The sequence below is a fragment of the Panthera onca genome, chromosome D1, assembly GCF_046562875.1.
Source record: "Panthera onca isolate mPanOnc1 chromosome D1, mPanOnc1 haplotype 2, whole genome shotgun sequence".
In the NCBI taxonomy this organism is placed as follows: Eukaryota; Metazoa; Chordata; class Mammalia; order Carnivora; family Felidae; genus Panthera; species Panthera onca.
Window position 1 is genome coordinate 44,244,104 of NC_138348.1, and position 22,996 is coordinate 44,267,099.

The 22,996-nt window shown below is 36.8% G+C and overlaps 1 protein-coding gene across 1 annotated transcript in view; it reads right to left on the reverse strand.

Annotated features, from left to right (window-relative positions):
* Positions 1-22,996, reverse strand: part of PDE3B (phosphodiesterase 3B) — a 175,208-nt gene that overhangs the window by 58,223 nt on the left and 93,989 nt on the right. Inside the window, exons 2-3 of the mRNA XM_078433255.2 lie at positions 15,180-15,230; positions 829-1,077 (exon numbers count right to left, since the gene is read on the reverse strand). Coding sequence (XP_078289381.2) covers positions 829-1,077; positions 15,180-15,230 — 300 coding nt within the window. The remainder of the gene's footprint in view (positions 1-828; positions 1,078-15,179; positions 15,231-22,996) is intronic.

Consider the following 22,996-nt stretch of genomic DNA (forward strand, 5'->3'; position numbering starts at 1 on the left):
CCTTCCAAAACCATATTTAACTTTTTCTAAGCTCCTTAAACACTATTACAATGAAAATTTAACTGCTTTGAATTTTATCTTCTCTTCATTAGTGTACCTGTAGAATAAAGTAGTTAATCTAGAACAATCTCTAAAATGTTTTTATTTCTAAAGTTTATGATGTTAGCTATCAACAAAGACATTGAAAGCATTCTAAACAAGCATAATGTATACCTTAGAATAGTACTTATTATTTCCTAAAGAAAATCATATTTTGAAGCATTGATATTTAAAGAAAAATTCATCCAATATCTAATGATGGAAAAATCAATGTCTATTGGGTTATAGCAATCTCTAGTGGGTAAAGGGGGGAAAAAACAGACCCAAAAAAATGTGAAAGTCAATTTAAAATAATGTTATGTAATTCATAGAAATGAATATTATAATGATCAATTCTTTCGGGTTCAACAAGAACAATTTCGGGATCCTAAATAATACAATAAATTAATGACATGATTTGACTACTAGTTTGTTATATGAGCCTGAAATTAAATTTGTGTGGGGTTTTTTTCTGCTTTTTAAGAAACAATAATGACAATGATAAATAGTTGTAACCAAAAAAGTCATAACTGCTGATTAGAATAATTTAGAATAAAAGCTGAATATTCATTTAGAAATATTTGAGATTTATAACTACCTCTAAAGTCCCAAACAGCTCAATATACTGTATAAAAAAGCTGATCCTTGAAAAAGAAATTGTGTTTTATCTATGCTACAAAGGAGCAGTTTTAATTTGAAAACATCATTAAATGTGGTAAGTATAGGGCTGGCTGATTACTGTATCTTGACCTTGTGAAGTTTTCGATCTCCTTTCTCAGCTGGGTCCTCTACTTCCGAGCAGGGGTAAAATCCAGGAAATGGTGTGAGGGGATTAATCCTTGGCCTACAGGAACCTGAGAAAGCACCCATCAAGGAACTGATACTCCGCAGGGAAGAAATGACTTGTGGGGGAAGGGTTGGATCAATCAGAAGGTCTGACACCATATTGCGAGCCTCATTTAGCACTGAAAGATCAACTCCACTTCCACCTCCAGAATTCTAGAAAAGAAAAAAAAAAGGGAAAATTATATATTTGTTACAAAAAACCTTAACGTTTAAGAAAAACTCTGTTTTAAGTCAATATACACATACGATATATAGCAGTTCTTCCGCTTACCTTACTCCCTCAGGAGACAGTCCAGCATAGTGACTAGGCCTTGTTGCAAAGACACTGGAGTTTGAAATCTACACTTTAATCCTACTTGTATGATTTTAGGCAAGTTATTCAACATGTGAATTTTTTAGTTTCTTTACCATAAAATGGAGATAGTAACATCTACCTAAGGCGAACGTGAGAATTAAGACTGATAATATATGCAAAGCACATAAGGCAGAGTACAGGGCATATATTTAAAGTACAATATGGGAATGCAAGCTGGTGCAGCCACTCTGAAAACAGTATGGAGGTTCCTCAAAAAATTAAAAATAGAACTGCCCTATGACCCAGCAATTGCACTACTAGGCATTTATCCAAGGGATACAGGTGTGCTGTTTCGAAGGGACACATGCACCCCATGTTTATAGCAGCGCTATCAACAATAGTCAAAGTACAGAAAGAGCCAAAATGTCCACCGATGGATGAATGGATAAAGAAGATGTGGTATACATATACAATGGAGTAGTACTTGGCAATCAAAAAGAATGAAATCCTGCCATTTGCAACTACGTGGATGGAAGTGGAGGGTATTATGCTAAGTGAAATTAGTCAGAAGAAGACAAAAATCATATGAATTCACTCATGTGAGGACTTTAAGAGACAAAACAGAAGAACATAAGGGAAGGGAAATAAAAATAATATAAAAACAGGGAGGGGGACAAAACGGAAGAGACTCATAAATATGGAGAACAAACTGAGGGTTACTGGAGGGGTTGCGGGAGAGGGGATGGGCTAATGGGAAGGGGCACTAAGGAATCTACTCCTGAAATCATTGTTGCACTATATGCTAACTAATTTGGATGTAAATTTTAAAAAATAAAAAATAAAATTAAAAACAACAAAAAACCACAGTATAAATAATGGAGCAAGGGCTTTGTACTGTATACAGTTAGACTCTTATCCTTGAGGCAAGTTGATAGGTTTTTCATTTTTGGATTTTGTATTTTAAGATTATCTTATTCTTTATTGGGTGACATTATGAATTAAGAACTAATTTGTAATGCAACTGTTACATGTAAGCTATTCAGTAAGTGCTGGTCTCCCAATAAATATTAGACTTTTCTTATTCTCCCCCTAAAGAATAAATAAATAAAGTGCAATAAGTAACAGTATAACCACTAATGTTACAGAAAATAAGAAGACAAAAATACAGGAAAAACAGTGTCAGGGTTCAAAGAAGATAGTGATGATTTTGAACTAAATGGTTATCAAAAACTTCATGGAGGAGGTAACATCAGACTTGGCCTTAAAAAATAGATAGGGATGATATTTTTTAAATTTAGAATAAATATTTCATTGATGTATACATATGGTATGATTTTTACTTTTTGAGAATACATATATATGGTGTTCAACTCAATTACCCATAGAAATGAGTGCACTGATAGAATAGTGAATTAATGTTACTTTTGGTGTTCTTGTTATATCTTGAACTTACATTTGAGTATGTCTGCAATTCATAATTATTGAATGCATTTAATGAGTTCACCAAGAAATGGTTTATTAGGCATCCTCAATACATTTTGGAACTAAGAAATGTTATGAAAGTTAGAACAATAATTAAGTAAGATCTTTGCTCTTTGTGGAATTTTTTTTCCTTGTGAAGTATATTTTGTCTTCGTTTTTATTTGAAAACATTTCTATTATTAGGGTACAGTCCAGCTATTTCTAGTATTTATAAATAAATATTTCCCTATACATGTCAAAACAGATAATTAAACATACTTTTGACAAATAGCTTCCCATAAATTTGAATTGCTGAACCAAAGTAAATGAACATGTTAAAATTTGGTCATTACCATAAAACTGCCCTCACATATGTTGGTTAAATCTATACTTCCACAAATTGTATATAACGGCATCTATTTTCCCACACCCAAATGAGAAATCTGATGATATCGGAGTTGGATGTTCCTGGTACAGATCATGCGTCATTTCTCTCCAGTTGCTTTCAAGTTCCTTTGTCTTTAGTTTTCAAACATTTCATTATGACACGGCTTGCAATAAAATTACAGGGGTGGGGGGGCAGTTCACATTTGGGAGTCACTCAGCTCCTCCAACTTGTACGATTACGTTTTTTTGCAAAATTTGGGGAAGTTTTCAGCCATTATTTTTTTCAAATAATCTTAAATTCTCTCCCTCCCTCCCTCCCTTCTGTTTCTCTCTTTCTCTCTCCCTCTCTCCCCTTCTTCCTCCCTCCCTCCTCACACTCAGACGTGAATTTCGGATCTTTTATTATCCCTTAGGTCACGAAGGCTCTATTCATTTTGTGTCCATCTATTTTCTCTATGTTGTTCAAACTGGATAAATTCTATTGTTCTATCCTCCAGTTCACAGATTCTCTCCTCCGCCATCTCCACTCGGTTACTGAGCCTATTCAGCAAGTTTTAAATTTCCATTAATAGTTTTTTCAGTTCCATAATTTCCATTTCTTTCTTTTTTATAACTTCTACAGGCCTACCTTGGAGATGCTGCAGGTTTGGCTCCAGACTGCAACAGAGCTAATATCATAATAAAGTGAGTCAAATGAATTTTCCCGTTTCCTAGTGCATATAAATGTTTACAATGTACTGTAGTCTATTGTGTGTGCAAAGGTATTACGTCTAAGAAAATGTACATACCTTAAAAAACTTTATTGCTAGAAGCACTTGGGTGACCCAGCTGGTTAAGCGTCTGACTCTTGATTTCAGCTCAGGTCATGATTTCCCAAGTCATGAGTTCGAGCCCCACATTGGGCTCTGTGATGACAGGACAGAGCCTGCTTGAGATTGTCTCTCTCCCTCTCTCTCTGTCCATTCCCCACTCGTGCTCTTTCTCTAAATAAATAAACTTTAAAAATACTTAAACATACTTTATTGCTAAAAAATGCTAACCATTATCTGAGTTTTCATCAAGTCACAATCTTTTTGCTGGTGGGGGTCTTGACTTTGATATTGATGGCTGCAGATTGATCAGGGTGGTAGCTGCTAAAGGTTGGGGTGGTTGTGGCAATTTCTTAAAATAAATGAAGTTTGCTGCATTCAACTGACTCTTCTTTTCACAAATGATTTCTCTGTAGCATGTGATGCTGTGTGACAGCATTTTAAAAAATTTTTAATGTTTATTTATTTTGGGGGGGAGAGAGAGAGAGAGAGGGAGAGAGAAATAAGCAGGTTCCATGCTTTCAGCACAGAGCCTGATGTGGGGGCTCAGACTCACAAACCGTGAAATCATGACCTGAGCAGAAATCAAGAATTGGACACTTAACCAATTGAGCCACCCAGGCACCCCTGTGTGATAGCATTTTACCCACAGAACTCCTTTCAAACTTGGAGTCAACCCTCTCAAAATCTACTGTTGCTTTATCAAGTTTATGTAATGTTCTAAATCCTTTATTGTCATTTCAACAGTCTTCACAATATCCTCACCAGGAGTAGATTCCACCTCAAGGAACCACTTTCTTTGCTCAGTCCTAGGAAGCAACTCCTCATCTGTTGAAGTTTTATCATGAGATCACAGCAATTGAGTCACATCTTCAGGCTCCACTTCTAATTTTATTTCTCTTGCTATTTCTACCACGTGTAGTTACTTTCTCCACTGAAGTCTTTTTTTAATTTTTAAAAGATATTTATTTTTGAGAGAGAGACAGAGCACAAGCAGGGTAGGGGCAGAGAGAGAGGGAGATGCAGAATCTGAAGCAGGCCCCAGGCTTTGAGCCATCAGCAGACAGCCTGATGCAGAACTCAAACTCATGAACCAGGAGATCATGACCTGAGCCGAAGTTGGACGCTTAACAGACTGAACCACCCAGGCTCCCTCCACTGAAATCTTGAATCCCTCAGAGTCATCTATGTGGGTTGGAATCAACTTCTTCCAAATTCTGGTTAATGTTGGTATTTTGACCTCTTCCTATGAGTCATAAATGCTCTTAAGGGCATCGAGAATGGTGAATCCTTTCCAGAAGGTTTTCAATTTTCTTTGCCCAAATCCAACAGAAAAATCACTATCTATGGCAGCTGTAGCCTTACAAAATGTAGTTCTTAAATAATGAGACTTGAAAAGTCAAAAGTACTCCTTGCTCCATAGGCTACAGAATGGATGTTGTGTTAGCAGACAAGAAAACATCAATCTTGTCGCACATCTCCATCAGAGCTCTTGGGTGATCAGGTGCATTGTCAATGAGCAGTAATCTCTGAATCTTTTTTTTTTTTCCTGAGCAATCTGTCTCAAAACTGGGCTTACGATGTTCGATAAACCATGCTGTACATATATGTGCTTTGCTGTTCCATTTACACAGCAGTGTCGGTTTAACCTAATTTTTAAGGACCCTAAGATTTTCAGAATAGTAAATGACCACTGGCTTCAACATCAAGTCACCATCTGCATTAGTCCTAATGAAAGAGTCCTTCAAAGGACTTGTCCTTTGAAGCTTTGAAGCTAGGCACTGACTTCTCCTCTCTGGCTGTGGAAATCCTAGGTGTCATCTTCTTCCAAAAGAAGACTGTTTCACCTACATTGAAAATCTGTTGTTTACTGTAAGCACCTTCAATAATTATCTTAGCTAGATCTTCTGGAAAACCAGCTGAAGCTTCTACATCAGCACTCCCTTGAACTTTTATGTTATAGAGATGGCTTCCTTCCTTAAACCTCAGGAACCAACCTCTACTACTTTCAGACTTTTCTTCCACAGCTTCCTCACCTCTCTCAGCCTTCACAGAATTAAGGAGAGTTAGGGCCCTGCTCTGGATTAGGCTTTGGCTGAAGGGACTATTGCGGCTGGTTTGATCTTCTATCCATACCACGAAAACTTCCTCCGTATCACAGCAGTAAGGCTGTTTCACTTTCTTATCATTCACGTATTCACTGAAGTAGCACTTTGAATTTCCTTCAAGAACTTTTCCTTTGCATTCACAGCTTGAATGGATGATGCAAGAGGCCTAGCTTTTGGCCCATCTCAGCTTTCGATATGCTTTCCTCGCTAAACTTAATCACTTCTAGCTTTTGACTTAAAGTGAGAGATGTGTGGCACTTTCACTTGAACACTTAGAGGGCACTGCATGGTTATTAACTGACCTAATTTCAGTATTGTTGCATCTCAGGGAATAAGGAGGCCCAGGAGGAGAGAGATGGGGGAATGGACAGTCGGTGGAGCAGTCATGACACACACATTTACCAATTAAGCTCACCACCTTGCATGAGCATGATTCATGGCACCCCAGAACAATTACAATAGTAACACCAAAGATCACTGATCACAGATTACCATAAAAGGTATAATAATGAAAAAGTTTGAAATATTTTCACAATTACCAAAATGTGTTCGAAAAACATGAAGTGAACAAATGCTGTTGTTAAAATGGCAAAAATAAACTTGCCGATGCAGGATTGCTAAAAACCTTCAGTTTGTAAAAAACACAGTATCTGCGAGGTGCAATAAAGTAAAACACAATAAAAGGAGGTGTGTCTGTACTTTTGTTGTTGTTGTTGAGATTTTCTATTTTGTATTTGTAATTGCTTGTTAGAACATTTGTATGATGGCTGCTTTAAAATTTCTTCCCAGATAACTCCAAATCTGATGCAATTTGGTGTGAAGGATTGTCTTTTCTCACTCAAGTTGTGATTTTCCTGGTTCTTGGTATAACAAGTGATTTTTTTATTTTATCATCAACATTTTGGCTATTATCCTAGAAGACTGAGTCCTATTTAAATCTTTTGTATTAAAAGGCAGGCTCTTTGCTTCGATAAAGCACACAGGTCCTGGTCTACTTCTTCAGGCTGTGGTTCTAATGACAATTAGTTTTCAGGGCACTCATAGTACTATTTCACACTGCATGACTTTTTTTCCGGTGCCACATGGGTTTCCACGGGACCCTGCTGGTACCTCTGTTGGTGAGGATATGGGAGGAGGGAAGGAGGAATTTCCTCAGACTGAGCCACCTGGTACCTCCAGGTGGGGGAGGAGAGTCTCTAGGCCACAGAAACAAAGAGCACTTTCTGGGCTAGGCACATGCTGTGACAGTACCCCTTTTGTCAGACCCCCTGGCCACTCAGTCTCTCACTGGGTAAGGAGAATCTCATGCCCAGTAGGGAATGAGAGTACTTCCCTGGACCTCTTACTGTCAGTGGAGTTCTTGGTCACTTTTCCCTTGCTAGAGCAACCAGACTCACTTGGTATAGTTCGAGGGCTCTCATTTAATCTTAGGGAAGGAACGAGCCTACCTGCATCACATTCTGTTGCTGGGCTGGGGAGTCAGGACCTGCGTCACCTTTTGCTGTTAGGCAGGGGTTTTAGGAAACTCGATCACTATTGTTTTCCTCCATTAGTAGGGTCCCTAACTAGTCTACCCTCCTCTTTCCATTTTTCAGAGTTCTCCTTTGGTTGCCCATTGTTATTTCTGGAGTTTATAGGGGCGCCTGGGTGGCTCAGTCGGTTGAGCAGCCAACTTCGGCTCAGGTCATGATCTCGCGGTCCGTGAGTTCGAGCCCCGCATCGGGCTCTGTGCTGACAGCTCAGAGCCTGGAGCCTGCTTCGGATTCTGTGTCTCCCTCTCTCTCTGCTCCTCCCCTGTTCATGCTCTGTCTCTCTCTGTCTCAAAAAATAAACGTTAAAAAAATATATTTCTGGAGTTTATAGTTATACTCAGTGGAGAGGAGAGGGGAGAATTAACCCTGAAGATACACACAGAGCACATAGAGTGATGTGCAGTACACACAGGTAAAGTACAATAAATATTACTATTAATATGGAAAAGTGAGGAGATAAAAATACAAATAGAGTGGCATCAGAGTTCAAAGAAGATACATAAAATTTTAATCTGAATGGTTAACAGAAACTTTATGGAAGGGGTAGCATTTGAGCTGAGATGTTAATTTGGTAGGATTTTATTTATAAAGATTAGGGGAAAATATTTTACGACAAAACTAAAAATGTATTTGGGGGAGTTCATTCTTCAAGAAAGAGCACAAAGGTACAAAAGTGGTAAAATGGCAAAGTACAAGGAACATGAAATTTAAGTACAGGCTTCATTTTTTTTTTTTTTTTTTTTAAGAGCACTAGAACATAAGGTTGGAGGCATGTGGGGACCAAATTTTTGAGAACACCAGATTCCAGGCTCACAGATCTGAGCAGCAGAGAATCATGGATTTTGAGCAGGTTAAAGAGGAAGAACAAAGTGGGGAAAGAGAAAAGGAAGTAACAGAGGGCCCTGGAATGTTAGAGAGGATGAAAAGACAGTTAACAACTGACAGAAATATGGGAAAACAGCATCCTAGGCCAGGAGACCAGCAAGTGTGAAGACCCGAAAGCACAGGCTGCCTAGCTTCTTTGAAGAATAACAAGAAGGCCAGAGTAACTGGTGCAGAGTGAATAAAGGAGAAATTAGTACAACATGAGGGCAGAGAAGTAAAAGGCAGTAAAATAAGGGATCATGTTGTATAAGGTCATTTAAGTCCATGATAAGGACTTGAACTTTTTTCTGGGTAAGAAGAATATAGTAAGCAAGAGTGACAATTTTTTTTTTAACATTTATTTATTATTGAGAGAGAGACAGACAGACAGACAGACAGGGCATGAGCAGGGGAGGGGCAGAGAGAGAGGGAGACACAGAATCCGAAGCAGGCTCCAGGCTCTGAGCTGTCAGCACAGAGCCCGACGCCTGGCTCGGAACTCACAAACTGTGAGATCATGACCTGAGCTGAAGTCGGTCGCTCAACCAACTGAGCCACCCAGGCACCCCAAGAGTGACAAATTTTTAAAGCTGAACTTAAATTCCTATTTCCCATTGGCTTATATATGGGCAAACTCTTGTTTTTGCCCAGAGAGCTAAGAATAGATTATGCATTCTAAAGGGTTATTGAAGAGGAGGAGGGGGAGGTAGGCAGACTTGGTGGCTTTATTTCACCTGCAAATGCTAAAATATTTACTCTCTGGTCCTTTATAGAAAACATTTTGCTAAGTCCTGTCTTATAAGTTCAGAGATACTTAGTATTCATTATTACTGAAATTAATATAAGATTAGCTCACATTTTTATTCAATGCTACTATCTCCCAGGCACTTTATTATTATTATTATTATTATTATTATTATTATTATTATTATCATCATCATCAGCCCTCTGAAAGAAGTGGTATTATTCCCAATTTATAGATGAGAAAATAGGTTCAGAGTGACTTAAGAGGCTTGCCTTATTTTTCAAAAGAAGGCTGTATCAACCCAACTCTTCTGCCTAGAATAACTAGTCTAGAAAAGAAAATGGACTAAACTAGTCCGTTTCAAAGCCTCAGAGCACAGCCAAGCAGCCAGGGCTTGAAAGAATAAGACCTCAGAGTTAAAAAATTAAAATGAACCCCACTATTCTGTGCTACTTTTTCCCCTCAAGGAAACCACTGCAGATTCATAACTGGCCAGGGCAGAAAGGAGAAGCAGCAGAGCAGTTAAGAGGGTAGGAAATAAAGTAGAGCTTTCTGTCATCTCAGGAGGCTAGCAGACCAAAACTGGAGTTCAGGGTTATCAAGACAGGCAGAGCTTTAAAGACAAAGCAAGCACTCTGAGAGAAGAAACAAAACCAAGCTTGAATTCAGAGCAGCTTTGCCCCTAAAGGCATTTGCCAATTTGCAAACAGTGGCCAAGAGATGGAGAAACCAAGCAAAATTTCTCAAAAAGATTTCTATTTTGAAAGTGAAACAGAGGGGCGCCTGGGTGGCTCAGTCAGTTGAGCGTCTGACTTCAGCTCAGGTCATGATCTCACAGTCCCTGAGTTCAAGCTTCACGTTGGGCACTGTGCTGACAGCTCGGAGCCTGGAGCCTGCTTCGGATTCTGTGTCTCCGTCTCTCCCTCTCCCTCTCTCTCTCTCTCTCTCTCTCTCTCTCTCTCTTTGCCCTCTCCCACTCACATTTGCTTTCCCCTCCTCAAAAATAAATAAACATTAAAAAAATTTTAATTAAAAAAAAAAGTAAAATAGAGCTTTCAGCAGTCTCAATGCTGGAGGGAACAACAGAAGGAGTTACTAGAAAACACATCAGTAACTAAGCTGTTATAAGAAAAGATAGGGGCACCTGGGTGGCTCAGCCGGTTGAGCATCCAACTTCAGCTCAGGTCATGATCTCACAGTTTGTGGGTTCCAGCCCCGCATCAGGCTCTGTGCTGACCGCTTGCTCAGAGCCTGGAGGCTGCTTCAGATTCTGTGTCTCCTTTTCTCTCTGCCCCTCCCCCGCTCACACTTTGTCTCACTCTGTTTCTCAAAAATAAATGTAAAGAAAATTAAAAAACAAAGATAGAAAACCTGAATAGACCTAAAACTATTAAAGAAACTGAATCCATAGTTTAAAATTTGCTCATTAAAAAAAACTCCAAACTGAGATGGCTTCACCAGAACATTCTTTTAAACATTAAAGAAAGAAAGAATACCAATCTTACCAAACTTTTCTAGATAACAGAGACTGAATATACCACTTTAAAAGGCTACTGTAACCTTTATACCAAAAACATGACAAGAACATTATGGAAAACAAGAATTGTGGGGCCAATTCTCTCTCATAAACATGGATACAAAATTCTAAAACAAAATATTAATAGTATCCAGTGATACATATATACATTTTATATACATTTATACATTTTTTAAATATCTTTATCAAATTTGCTTTATTCTGGGAATATGGAGATGGTTCAACACAGATATAGAATTAAACAATATGATTCACCACATTAAAAGAACAAATGGAAAAAAATCCAGGAATCATCTCAATAGATGCAGAAAAACTATCTGATAAAAATTCTACACCCATTCATGACTAAAAAGAGAAAAAATGCCTTAGTAAATTAGGATTAGAATGGAACTTCCTTAATCTGATAAAGGGCATCTACAGAAAATATTAGTGATATTTTCATCAAAAGACATCATGATAAACCAGACTGGGAGAAGACATTTCTAAATACATACACTTTAACATACATACTATACATACCTATACATATATGTGTGTGTGTATACACATATATACATATATACACACATATATACGTGTGTGTGTGTGTGTGTGTGTGTGTGTGTGTGTGTATTCATGTCTGAAATACACAAAAAATCCTACTGGTCACCAAGTAAAAGGTAAATAATCAGTATTAAAATAGGAAAAAACCTGACCAGAGAATATCTGGGTAGCCAATTAACATAAGATCCTCAACCTGATGAGTCATCAGTGAAATGCAATTATTAAAAGCACCATGATAATACTGCTTCACAGCTACCATAATGATTTAAAACAGACACTACCAAGTGTTGACAACGATGTGGAATAACTGGAACTATCAGAGGCTGATGGCTGGGTAAAATCTGATACAATCTCTTTGGAAAATTACTGAGTACTATCTACTGAAACTCAGCATATGCATGCATACTCGATGAGCTAGCAATCTACTCTAAGATATACACCCAACAAAAGACATCAAGAGTGTTCCAGCAGCATTACTTGCAATAGCCACGAAGGGGTTCAGGACAGGCCCTCCCAGAATGTGCCACTTTGGCATATGGATTATTTTTTAAGCTGAAGGCCCTTGAGATCCTGTGGCCCCATGAGAAACTTTTGCCCCTCCCTTAACTAATAGAAGAATCTATATTGGTGGGGGGGGGGGGGGGGTTCTTTCCCAGAATAAGAGTTATTAGCAGAGATCATCTTTTTTAAGATTTTATTTTTAGGTAATCTTTACACCCAATGTGGGCTCAAACCTATACCCCAAGATCAAGAGTTACATGCTCTACCTGACTAAGCCAGCCAGAAGCCCCCAGCAGAGATCAATTTTATCTGGGTGAACCATCTGTACAGCAGGGCAAACATCTAATTACCAAACATATGCTCTACTTACCGCCCTGTGAATTATATTCCTTTCCCATGCCCCCTTTCTCCTTAGTTGAGAATGACATATATACCTTATTTTGCCTGATTATTTTTGGAATTTCCATGTCTATGTGGACTCCCTATACAGATGCCTATTAAATTTGATTTTCTCCTGTTCATCTGTCTTATGCCAATTTGATTCTTAGCCCAGCTAGAAGGACCTTTGAGGAGGAATTCTTGCTTCCTGACAGCCAAAAATGAAACTTAAAAAGAAAAAGTCCATCTACTATAGGATGAAAAAATTGGAGTATATTCATTCAATGAACTACTAAATAGAATGAAAATGAATGAATTACTGCTATGTGCAATAATATTAATCTCCTAAATATAATTTTGAAAGAAAGAAGCAAAAAATACATATCATTAATTCCACTCATATAAAATTCAAAGACAGAAAAACTAAGTTGTGATGACAAAAATCAACATTGATATAATGCTTGGGAGAAGTTGATGACCAGGAGGGGAACATAAGGGGGGACTTTGGGGGAGCTGAATTCTTCGTCTGAAAGACAATCACATGTATATAATCACTTTGAGAGAATTCATCAAGTTGTACACTTATGACTTACACATTTTTATATATGAATGTTACACTAAAAATTTTTTTAGAGGATGAGAAAGAGGAAGAGGAAGAGAGGGAGGAAAGAGGGAGACAGGTATCTGATATCACATACCAGTCTGTATGACTACAAGCCCATGCTTTTAACCAGGACTGCTTATTTATCTTTAGATTTTACTAATAATTTAAATACTCTATTAATTGAAAACTGAGGATCTTGGTGGATATAACTGGTGAGAAAGCCCTTGTGTAGGTCAAAGAACCAGCCCTTTTTAGGTCATAAGTGGCCTTCTTGATTTCATTTGACTGCAATAATTACATTTTTATTCCCCAAAATCCAGAAAATATTTCATTCTTATGGGCTGTTGTGGATATTCCATTCACATTTTAAAAATAAAACACACTCAAAGGAATATTCATTTTTTAAAAATTGGTATAGAGACAACTAACTAAATAAATCTAATTAATGGGTAATGTTTCTGTAAATACAAAGAACAGAGATTTGATATTTACTGATATTTATCAATTAGCATGAAAACCATCAGGTTTCAAAACAGTACATTAACCATAATATTATAATTTTTGTAGAATAGAATACATAGATTTTAATACAATGGAAAAATGGGAAAAGATCTGTAAAAATATACATCAAAAGTTAACATAATTAACATAGTTATTGTTTGATGTTTAGAAATGGTTTTTCTTCTTTCTCTTATATATGTATTTTCAATTCTGTTATGAATAGATATTACTTAAGTGACCAAAAAAGTTTAAAAGTACATATTGGGGCACTTGGGTGGCTCAGTCAGTTGTGTCTGACTTCAGCTCAGGTCACAATCTCACAGTTTGTGAATTCGAGCCCCGCATCAGGCTATCTGTCAGCATGGAGCCTACTTAAGATCCTCTACCCCCCTCCCTCGCTCTCACATTCTCTCTCAAAAATAAATAAACATTAAAAAAATTTTTTAAAGAAAAAGAGTAAATATTATAGGATTTTATTTGTATATATGAAGTTCATCAATAAGCAAAACTAACTACTCAAAGTCAAGATAGACATTATCTTTGGGGATATAGGAAATAACCCCTAATGGTGTATAAGTAAGACTTCTGGAATGCTGGTAAAGTTCTACTTCTGGATGTTGGTCCTGGTCACATGGGATGTTTAGTTTGTGAAACTTCATCAAGCTATGCACTTTTCTTTTACATATACATATATGTTTTTTAAGTACACTTCATGCCCAGCACAGAGTCCAGCTCGGGGCTTGAACTCACGACACAACCCTAGATCAACACCTGAGCTAAGATGAAGAGTAGGATGCTTGACTGACCAGGACACCTAGGTACCCCAGGCTGTGTACTTTTCCATATGTATAATTCAATTAGAAGTTTATCAAAAACTCTAAGTAGAGTGTTTTCATTTCCCTAACAAAATGCCACTTGTTTTTGCTTTTTCTCATATATGGCCTTAAATCTTTTTTTTTTCCCTGCTGTGAATCAGTTGCCCACAATAAGAAAAAAAAATCTCATCCTTAATATGGAATTAGTAGTTTATTCTGAGCCCAGATTATATGAGTAACATTTAAAAAATAACTCTTGGGGTGCCTGGGTGGCTCAGTCAGTTGAGTGTCTGACTTTGGCTCAGGTCATGATCTCACGGTTCACAAGTTTGAGTCCCACATCAGGCTCTGTGCTGACAGCTCAGAGCCTGGAGTCTGCTTCGAATTCTGTGGCTCCTTCTCTCTCTGCCCTCCCCTGCTCATGCTCTCTCTCTCAAAAATAAACAAACATTAAAAATTTTAAAAACTTATATAAGTATGGTTTCTTCTTCTTCCTTACAATTAAAATGTATTAAAAACAAACAAACAAACAACTAATACCTAAATGAAAGTTCCGTTCATTTTAGTTCAGTTAAAGAAAATCTTATGAAAAAAAATTTTTAAATGTCAAAAGTTCCATTACAGGGATGCCTGGGTGACTCAGTCAGTTAAGCATCCCACTTCAGTTCCGGTCATGATTTCACAGTTCATGAGTTCAAGCCCCACGTCATGCTCTATGCTGACAGCTCAGAGCCCGGAGCCTGCTTCAGATTCTGTGTCTCCCTCTCTCTCTGCCCCTGCCCTGCTCACGCTCTGTCTCTCTCTCCTTCAAAAATAAAAAAAAATAAAAATAAATAAAAATAAAAAGTTTCGTTAAAGTACACCTAAAACTTTAACATTATGTGTCAACTATACTTCCAACTAAAAAAAGTTTCAGGGGCACCTGGGTGGCTCAGTTGGTTGAGAGTCCGACTTTGGCTTAGGTCATGATCTCGCTGTTCCTGAGTTTGAGCCCCGCATCGGGCTCTGTGCTGGCAGCTTAGAGTCTGGAGCCTGCTTCAGATTCTGTGTCTCCCTCTCTCTCTCTGTCCCTCCCCTGCTCATGCTCTGTATCTCTCTCCTCTCAAAAATAAATAAACATTATTTAAAAAGTTTCATTACAGATATTAGTTATTAGTGATATTATTTAAATTTACCTGATAATGAGGTTTATACCATTGCTTTAAGTCCCAGTCCCAAAGAATCATCTGGAAAAAAAAAAAAAATTTTAGTTACAAACCAGAATCCAACAAACAAACATATGTAAAGACAAAATGGAACATCTTTAATTACAGATACCTAAAATAGCTTACAGCTTGGAAGGGGAATTGGGAAGGTAATAGTAAAAATTATCTCTAGACAGAATATTCCATAAATTATGTACTCTGTGATTGAGAAATCAAAAGAATAGTCAGAATAAAGTCACTATAATAAGCCATATTAAATAGAAAAATATCTATTACCACAAAAAGGAAAATACAAATCAAAATAACACCTATTTACTAAAAAATACAAGAAAAATGACAAATCATCAGCAACTCTCCCTGTCCCCACCGTCTTCAAAGGATCATCACTCACATCCTAAACCAGTGTCAATGGGTGGTGCTATTTCCTTACTAATAAGGCACCTGTCAAAATCCATTTTAAAAGCTTATCCTTGGGGTTAGATTAAGTACAAATCATACCTGATTATAAAAAGCAACACTCAACCCTTTTGATATGCAGATAATTATGATGGTTTTTCTGTCTCTTTAAAGGCTATCAGTGATAACTTCTTAGTCCCAAACTAATCTTTTTCCTGTCCTTTTAATTCCCAGCAGACTTTTCTGGCTGCTTCCCCTTCCAATAGTCCCTATGCTCCAGGAGAAAAAAATTAGCTTTCATTTAGCAAGCTATAACTGCTACCTATAGTTAACCCTAAATTTCTTTTAAGATTATTTAGTTAACAAATAGGTCTCCTCCGTTTGCCTAAATAGATTATAATTGCAATTTTCTACACAGTTTTGAACCCTAGTCTTGAATTTAAACCTAACTTGTAATACAATCACCTGATTTCCATATACTGAACTATTGTTTTTTTCAAGCCCCCAGTAGGGGGGCTCCAACTCACAACCCAGAGATCAAGAGTTACACACTCTACCAACTGAGCCCGCCAGATGCCCCTATACTGAACTATTTGTATTGTTTTTTGTCATTAGGTCTTCTGTCTCCAGGTTGCAAAAGATCTTGAAAGTATTATCCACTCTATCATTGGTCCAATATTTTATCAGGAGTTGGCAGATTTTCTTCTGTAAAGGGATAGATAGTAAATATTTTAGGCTTTGCAAGCCACCTAAGGTCACTATGACATAATCTTTTTTTGTTTTACAACCCTTTAAAAATGCAAAAACATTCTTAGCTCAAGAGCCACACAAAAACAGGCTCCCTGGCTGTCCGATTTCATAGATGGGCTATAGCTTGCTGAACCTTATTGTATATAATATTCTCCCCTCCTTAATCACTCAAAACATTGTCAGCTGTCATTATCTCCATGTCCTCGTCAACATCCTTGCAGAAGGTCATCTCTTTGCCAGTGAAAAGAAACCTGTTCCTTCCCAAAGAAAATGCAGACATACTATGACCACTTATAAAATTCAGGGGCCAGTACCACAAAATGGCTATAGTAGAACTATATGCAAAACACATCATGAATATTAGTAGGTTCACTAAATTTATGCAGTACTTTATATGGCTCTAAGTGTAGTCCTGATATAATTATTTCAGGTTGTGATTTGACCAGGATACATTCCAGGTTCTACAGACATTTAATTAATGCAGTTTAAGATGTTAATAACTTTCTAAAACACTCACATTAAGAATAGCATAACTTAAATCCCTGAGTTTCTTTTATACTTGGTACTGCTAGGCTCCATTTTGTCCATGCTATTCTTATACAATAAAAACCTGCAATACTTTACTTCCGTCCTTAATTTAGCCTGTCAACGTTTTCTTTTGCGATTGAGGAGGTCAACTAGCCTATTCACCATTCCGCTCATTGTAAATCTGATGTTTTCTTAAGTACACCAATAAAAGTACAGAATAGATAGGTGTGAGGCCAGAGCCACAGGATGGGTCATCCAAAATAACCCAGGAGATACGCATCAATTCACTAATTTGCATTCTAAATCTACAAACTTGCCCAAGTGTACTGTCATCCAATCCATACTTATACATTTCTTCTACAAGCATGCCATCCAACAGTGCCTATTCCACATGCCAATTCCTCATACTCCCAATTCATCAGTCTAGGTAGAAGCTGATCTCTTGTTAAATCAAGCACATTTGCAGGAGGACAGCTTCTTAACAGTGAGTCTTCCTTGCACCTCACTTCATTCACCTGGATAATTAAATAAATACTATCTTTTTCAAGGTTTGTACTCTAATGCCGGAACCGTATTTGTATTCGTGTCACGCATTCTTACTGGTTGTCCTGTCCCTCCCAAGCTGGTGAAAATTTGTTCCCGGGAAACAAAAAACATCTTAAAACTAATAAAATGGGTATAGCCCTCCAAACGCCACAGTATATAAACAGGCCGTCAATCTACTGTACTGAAATTTCATAGAGGGGAAGGGATGACTGGAGGAAAAACAGTGTTTAAAACAGCTCCTTAGGGGAGTGATAATGAAAATAAGGTTGCGAAATACTGAAATAAAGTAGTCTAGCTTGTTGCTTACAAAAGCAACATTAGCTTACATTCTGAGAGACCGTTCCAGGCTGCCTACTCAGAAGCCGGTGCTAACATGAGAGGTGATGTATACTCTATTCTAACGGCTCTTGTAGGTTTTTGTCTGAAAACCTGCATGTTAAGAACTGAAAACAGATACCATGAAAGTCACAAACTTCTGGTAGACAGTCTTCTATTTAATTTGAACTAGCATATTAGTGATTTTGAAAAAAAAAAACAAAATCTTTGCATGAGTAGTAGATGTATGATCCAGAAGTTCCTTAGGTATATATTAGAGCAGTCTTATTCCAAGTGTGGTCCACAGTAAAATAAAGAAATTAGGATACATGTTTAATAATTTTTATAGCAATTAAACATTGCCAAAACATTTTTAGTGAATTTTACCAAAGCATCAATCCACCACAAATTCAGAGAAAAACCTTTCCAAAGCTTGAACTTTGCTATATGGTTTAATATAAATGCACATAGCTGCACTGTTTGGAGTAGCAAAAAAACTAGATACAACCCAAATGTCTGTCCATAACAAAAGGGAGAAATTTGTGTATATTCATACAATGCAATACAATGGTGACAATAAATGAAGTACAGCTCCATACTATATAAATAAATCCCAGAAACATACGATTGAATGAGAAAAACAAGTCACAGAAGGATACATACAGTAGTAATTTCACACATGTAAAATATACTGAAATATACTTTTTAAGAATATAAATACATGAGAAACTATAAAGAAATGCAGTATGGGGGAGCCTGGGTGGCTCAGTTAGTTAAATGTCTGACTTGGGCTTAGGTCATGATCTCGTGGTTCCTGAGTTCCAGCCCCGCATCGGACCCTCTGCTGTCAGCACAGAACCCGCTTCAGATCCTCTCTCTGTCTCCCTCTCTGTCTTCTCCTTCCCCGCTTGCACTCTCTCTCAAAAATAGACAAACATTAAAAAAAAAAATCAGTATGGTGATTGTATCTAAGGGAAAAGAGAAGGAAATTAGATCTGGGAGTGGTGTACAAGGCACTTCAAACTTAATGAAATGTTCAAAATTAATGGTAAAGGAGAATTGATGGTGTTTGTTATTCTTCATCTATACTTTATGCAAATTTTACAAGTTTTTGTTAAGCTTCAATTAAAAAATTAAGAATTTAGATAGGTAAAGAAATGAAGACGGTGACTAGCAAAAACTCTTGAGAAATCACGCTGGAAATGGCGAGAATGAAATGGAACAACAGTTGGAGAAGAATGTGGGGATAATATTTTGTTGTTGTTGTTAACCTGGTAGGCTCTAGAATTTGTCTATACTTGATAGGAATGATCCAGGACAGTAGGAGCACTAATAATACAGGATAAATTGAGACAGATTCAAAGTAATAATACCCTTAATGAAAACATTGCTCAATGTCTCTATAATATTAGGACTTAGATAAAATTTAGGAAATACTAGGAAATAGTAATGGAGTATTCACTATTATTTATCAGATTATGATTTGTGAATCACTAGTCATTTGTCAGTGGTCTGGAATATTTAGAGGGCAAAAGGAATCAATTTAGCTTATAAATACTTCAGAATTGTGAAATATAAGATTAATTCTGATTTCCACACAAATATCATCTTTTTTTAAGGTTATTTATTTTTGAAAGAAAGAGACAGAGACACAGCACAAGTGGGGGAGGGACAGAGAGAGAGGAAGACAGAGTATTAGAAGCAGGCTCCAGGCTCTGTGCTCTCAGCACAGAGCCCAACATGAGGCTCAAACTCACAAGCCACAAGATCACGACCTGAGCCAAAGTCAGAGGCTTAACCAACTGAACCACCCAGGTGCCCCTCATCATTTTCATCTTAATAACTATTATATTCTTCAAAGCTGGGCAGGTGCCCTAGGTCTGTGTTATTCTTTACAAGTCATCTTATCTAAAGTATTTTTAGGTCATTCAAATATTCTTTACATCTGTTAAATCTGCATTCCTTTCATTGTTGTTGCATTATATCTCCAATCAAAAAACTAAATGGTTCTAAGTTGGTTTCCTAAAGCTTAATTAAGGTGTTGATAAAAACAAACATAAATAACTCAGAATAAATGCTAAGCCTAGAGCAAGAACAAGACTCCAATGCAAATGCAATACAAATCTCTGGGTGTGAGAATACCACACAAACCCATAAAAACAAAAATATTACTAGGGCATACAATAGTGAGTATCGAAAAGCTAATTTTGGGGGCTCAGTCGGTTGAGCATCTAACCCTTGATTTTGGCTCAGGTCATGATCTCACAGTTCCTGGAATTGAGCCTAGCTGACAGCATGGAGCTTGCCGGGGAATTCTCTCTCTCTCTCTCTCTCTCTGCCTCTCACCTGAGCACACATGTGCATGCACACGTGCTCTCTCTCTCTCTCAAAATAAATAACCTTTAAAAAAATAAAAGCTAATTTTTTAAAATTATTTTTTTAATGGTTATTTATTTTGAGAGAGAGGGAGGGAGAGGGAGCACATGTGAGCAAGGGAGGGGCAGAGAGAGAAGGAGAGAGAGCATCTGAAGCAGGCTCTGTGCAAACAGCAGAGAGCCCCCCGATGCAGGGCTCAAACTCACAAACCATAAGATCATGATCTGAGTCAAAGTCAGACGCTTAACCGACTGAGATACCTAGGCACCCCAAAGCTTATATTTTTTAGACTTGTAATTCTTTCACTCTATATTCTTCTGCATGGTTTTCACTTTGAAACTTTATCAAATAATGATGATAGGAAGCCGTGGAAACTTTCATGCCCTATACAAACAAAACATAAAAATGTTTTCGGTAGACCAACAGAATTTTTCTAGAACAAGCACGTAATGCTTTCTTACATGAAACTGAAGATTTTTGTTCCTAAAACAGAAGAGACAAAAACTATAGAGGCACCATTCAGATTCTGTGCTCCTCACTGCAAAAGCATATTAAAAAAAGAAACTATTGCCAAGAGATTTGTAAAGCCAGCCACACAGATGATAAACATCATGCTGGAAGAGTGAACAGAGTAATTAATTTCCAACATATACTTGCCATATGACACCTTGGGACATCACAGAATTGAAAAGGCATATAATGTAAAAAAGTAACTACTGGGGCTCTGTGTGGCTCAGTCAGTTAAGTGTCCAACATCAACTCAAATCATGATCTCATGGACAGTTCGTGGGTTTGAGCCCTGCATTGGGCTCTGTGATGACAGCTCAGAGCCTGGAGCCTGCTTTGGATTCTGTCTCCCTCTCCCTCTGCCCCTCCTCCACTTGCACACTGTGTCTCTCTCTCTCAAAAATAAACAAACATTAAGAAAAAATTTTTTAAAAAGTAACTACTGTCACATTTGCATACAGTAGATATTTTACTTTATTGCTGGATAAATGCATTCATGTGCTAGGTCTGAATCAGCTCTTGGTGTATATGCAATACACATGAGGAAGGGTCGCAGACAAATTTTTATGTGTTTATCACTGAAAATCCATGCTACAAAAGATGATATTTTCCCCTATGTAATGATTATTTTGTGAACTCTGTCAGAAACTGAAAAATGTGTGTTGGAATAAGTTCTAAAAGAATTAGTTATCTGTACAGCAAGGAAAAGTCTTGCTAAACAATGACAATAACTCCTAACTGCAAGTTTATACGCTACTTTATTCACAGAAAACAGCTGGTGATTAAAACACATATGCTAGTCATAATTCAATGTTAAAGAAATAGCATAAAATGTAAATGCACTCAATTTTTGGGCACAGAGTATACATCTTTTCAGTGTGCTATGGAAAATGAGGCAAAAAAAAAAGAAAGAAAGAAAATGAGGCAAATATAAAAATATTAAAAAACAAAATATAAACACAAATAGTAAATATAACAGAAGTGTTTTTCTCGGTAAGTCACATAGAACTTCTATTTCTCAAGCTTTTAAGTATGAAAATGCCCATTAACTTAGCAACTGACACAACCCTGAAAATAATCTGCAGTGAGAAATCTCTTCACAATTGGCAGGGTCCATGTTGAATATTCAAAACCAACAGCCACAAACACTTGCTGCCTTCCATCACCAGCTATGGGTTTGCTTGGATTTTTCTAATTTAAGAGAAATAGAGAAAAGAAAAGAATTTGGTTGGAGATAGGATGAATCTACAACACACAACCTATTTACTCATCAGTGAGCTGCAACAGAGATACCCTCAATACTGTAAACAATGTTCACGGATATAAAAATACTGGAATTTTTTAGTTTTTAAAAATTATATGAATCATTTTTATACATTTATCTAAAATTAGTAGGTGCCTACCATGCATAATGAATACACAGTGGATAGTATACAGATACTAAAATTTAAGAAGAATTGGTAGAAACATTTATTCCTCCTGTGTAATAATATATAGCTCTTTTAAAATCTTACTTCCAAGTAAACAGTGTATCAGTATATGTCCTGTATATATGTTGTTCCCAAGTCAGCAAAATTTTAGGCACTAAACTTTAGTACCAATACCAAAGTAGATCATGTAAATAATTTAAATATAAAAATAAGTAATTTAAATTAGCTAAATTTTGAAGCACAGTAAAAAAAGAAGTTATAGTGGGTATGGTAGGTTTTCAAAATATGGTTCTACTATAAGACATTGTTTAATAATGAAAGCATGAACTTTTAAGTGCTGTTTTAGGAGCTTCCAATATTATATTCATCTGTTTCCTTCTAAGCTCGAATATAATATAGTATCAGAAATCAATATATATTTTCACATACTACAGTAATCTGTTCAAAACTAATTTTAAAAACAGCATTTAAGTAACATATGAGGTGTATACTACTAAAAAATGTTTTTAGTTGATTTGATAAAAGGAACCCAAGACTATGCCTTCATATAAATTCAACTTTGTGGTTAAAAAACTGAATCCTGATAAAAGTTTCTGTTTGAATATGTTTGTAAGTCCAACATGCTTTACAGAGCTCTGCAAAACCACCAACACCACAGTGAAACATCAGCAGTACAACCAGGAGATGTTATCAGGGTCAATTACGTCAATGAGGTTTTATTTCATTGTTCCCTATGTAGCCAAAAAGAAAAACATATATGTGCCTTAAGTCAAACTTACATTACTGTTGTACTTATGTGAAATTTAAAAAGTATTATGGTACAGCTGTGAATTAACTGTTACAATACCTTTTATTCTTTTATTTCTTAGTGACATTTTACTTGCGCTTTGTGTATAAATCTATCCTAATGAAATTGGCTGAATTTCAGTATTCCCAAGT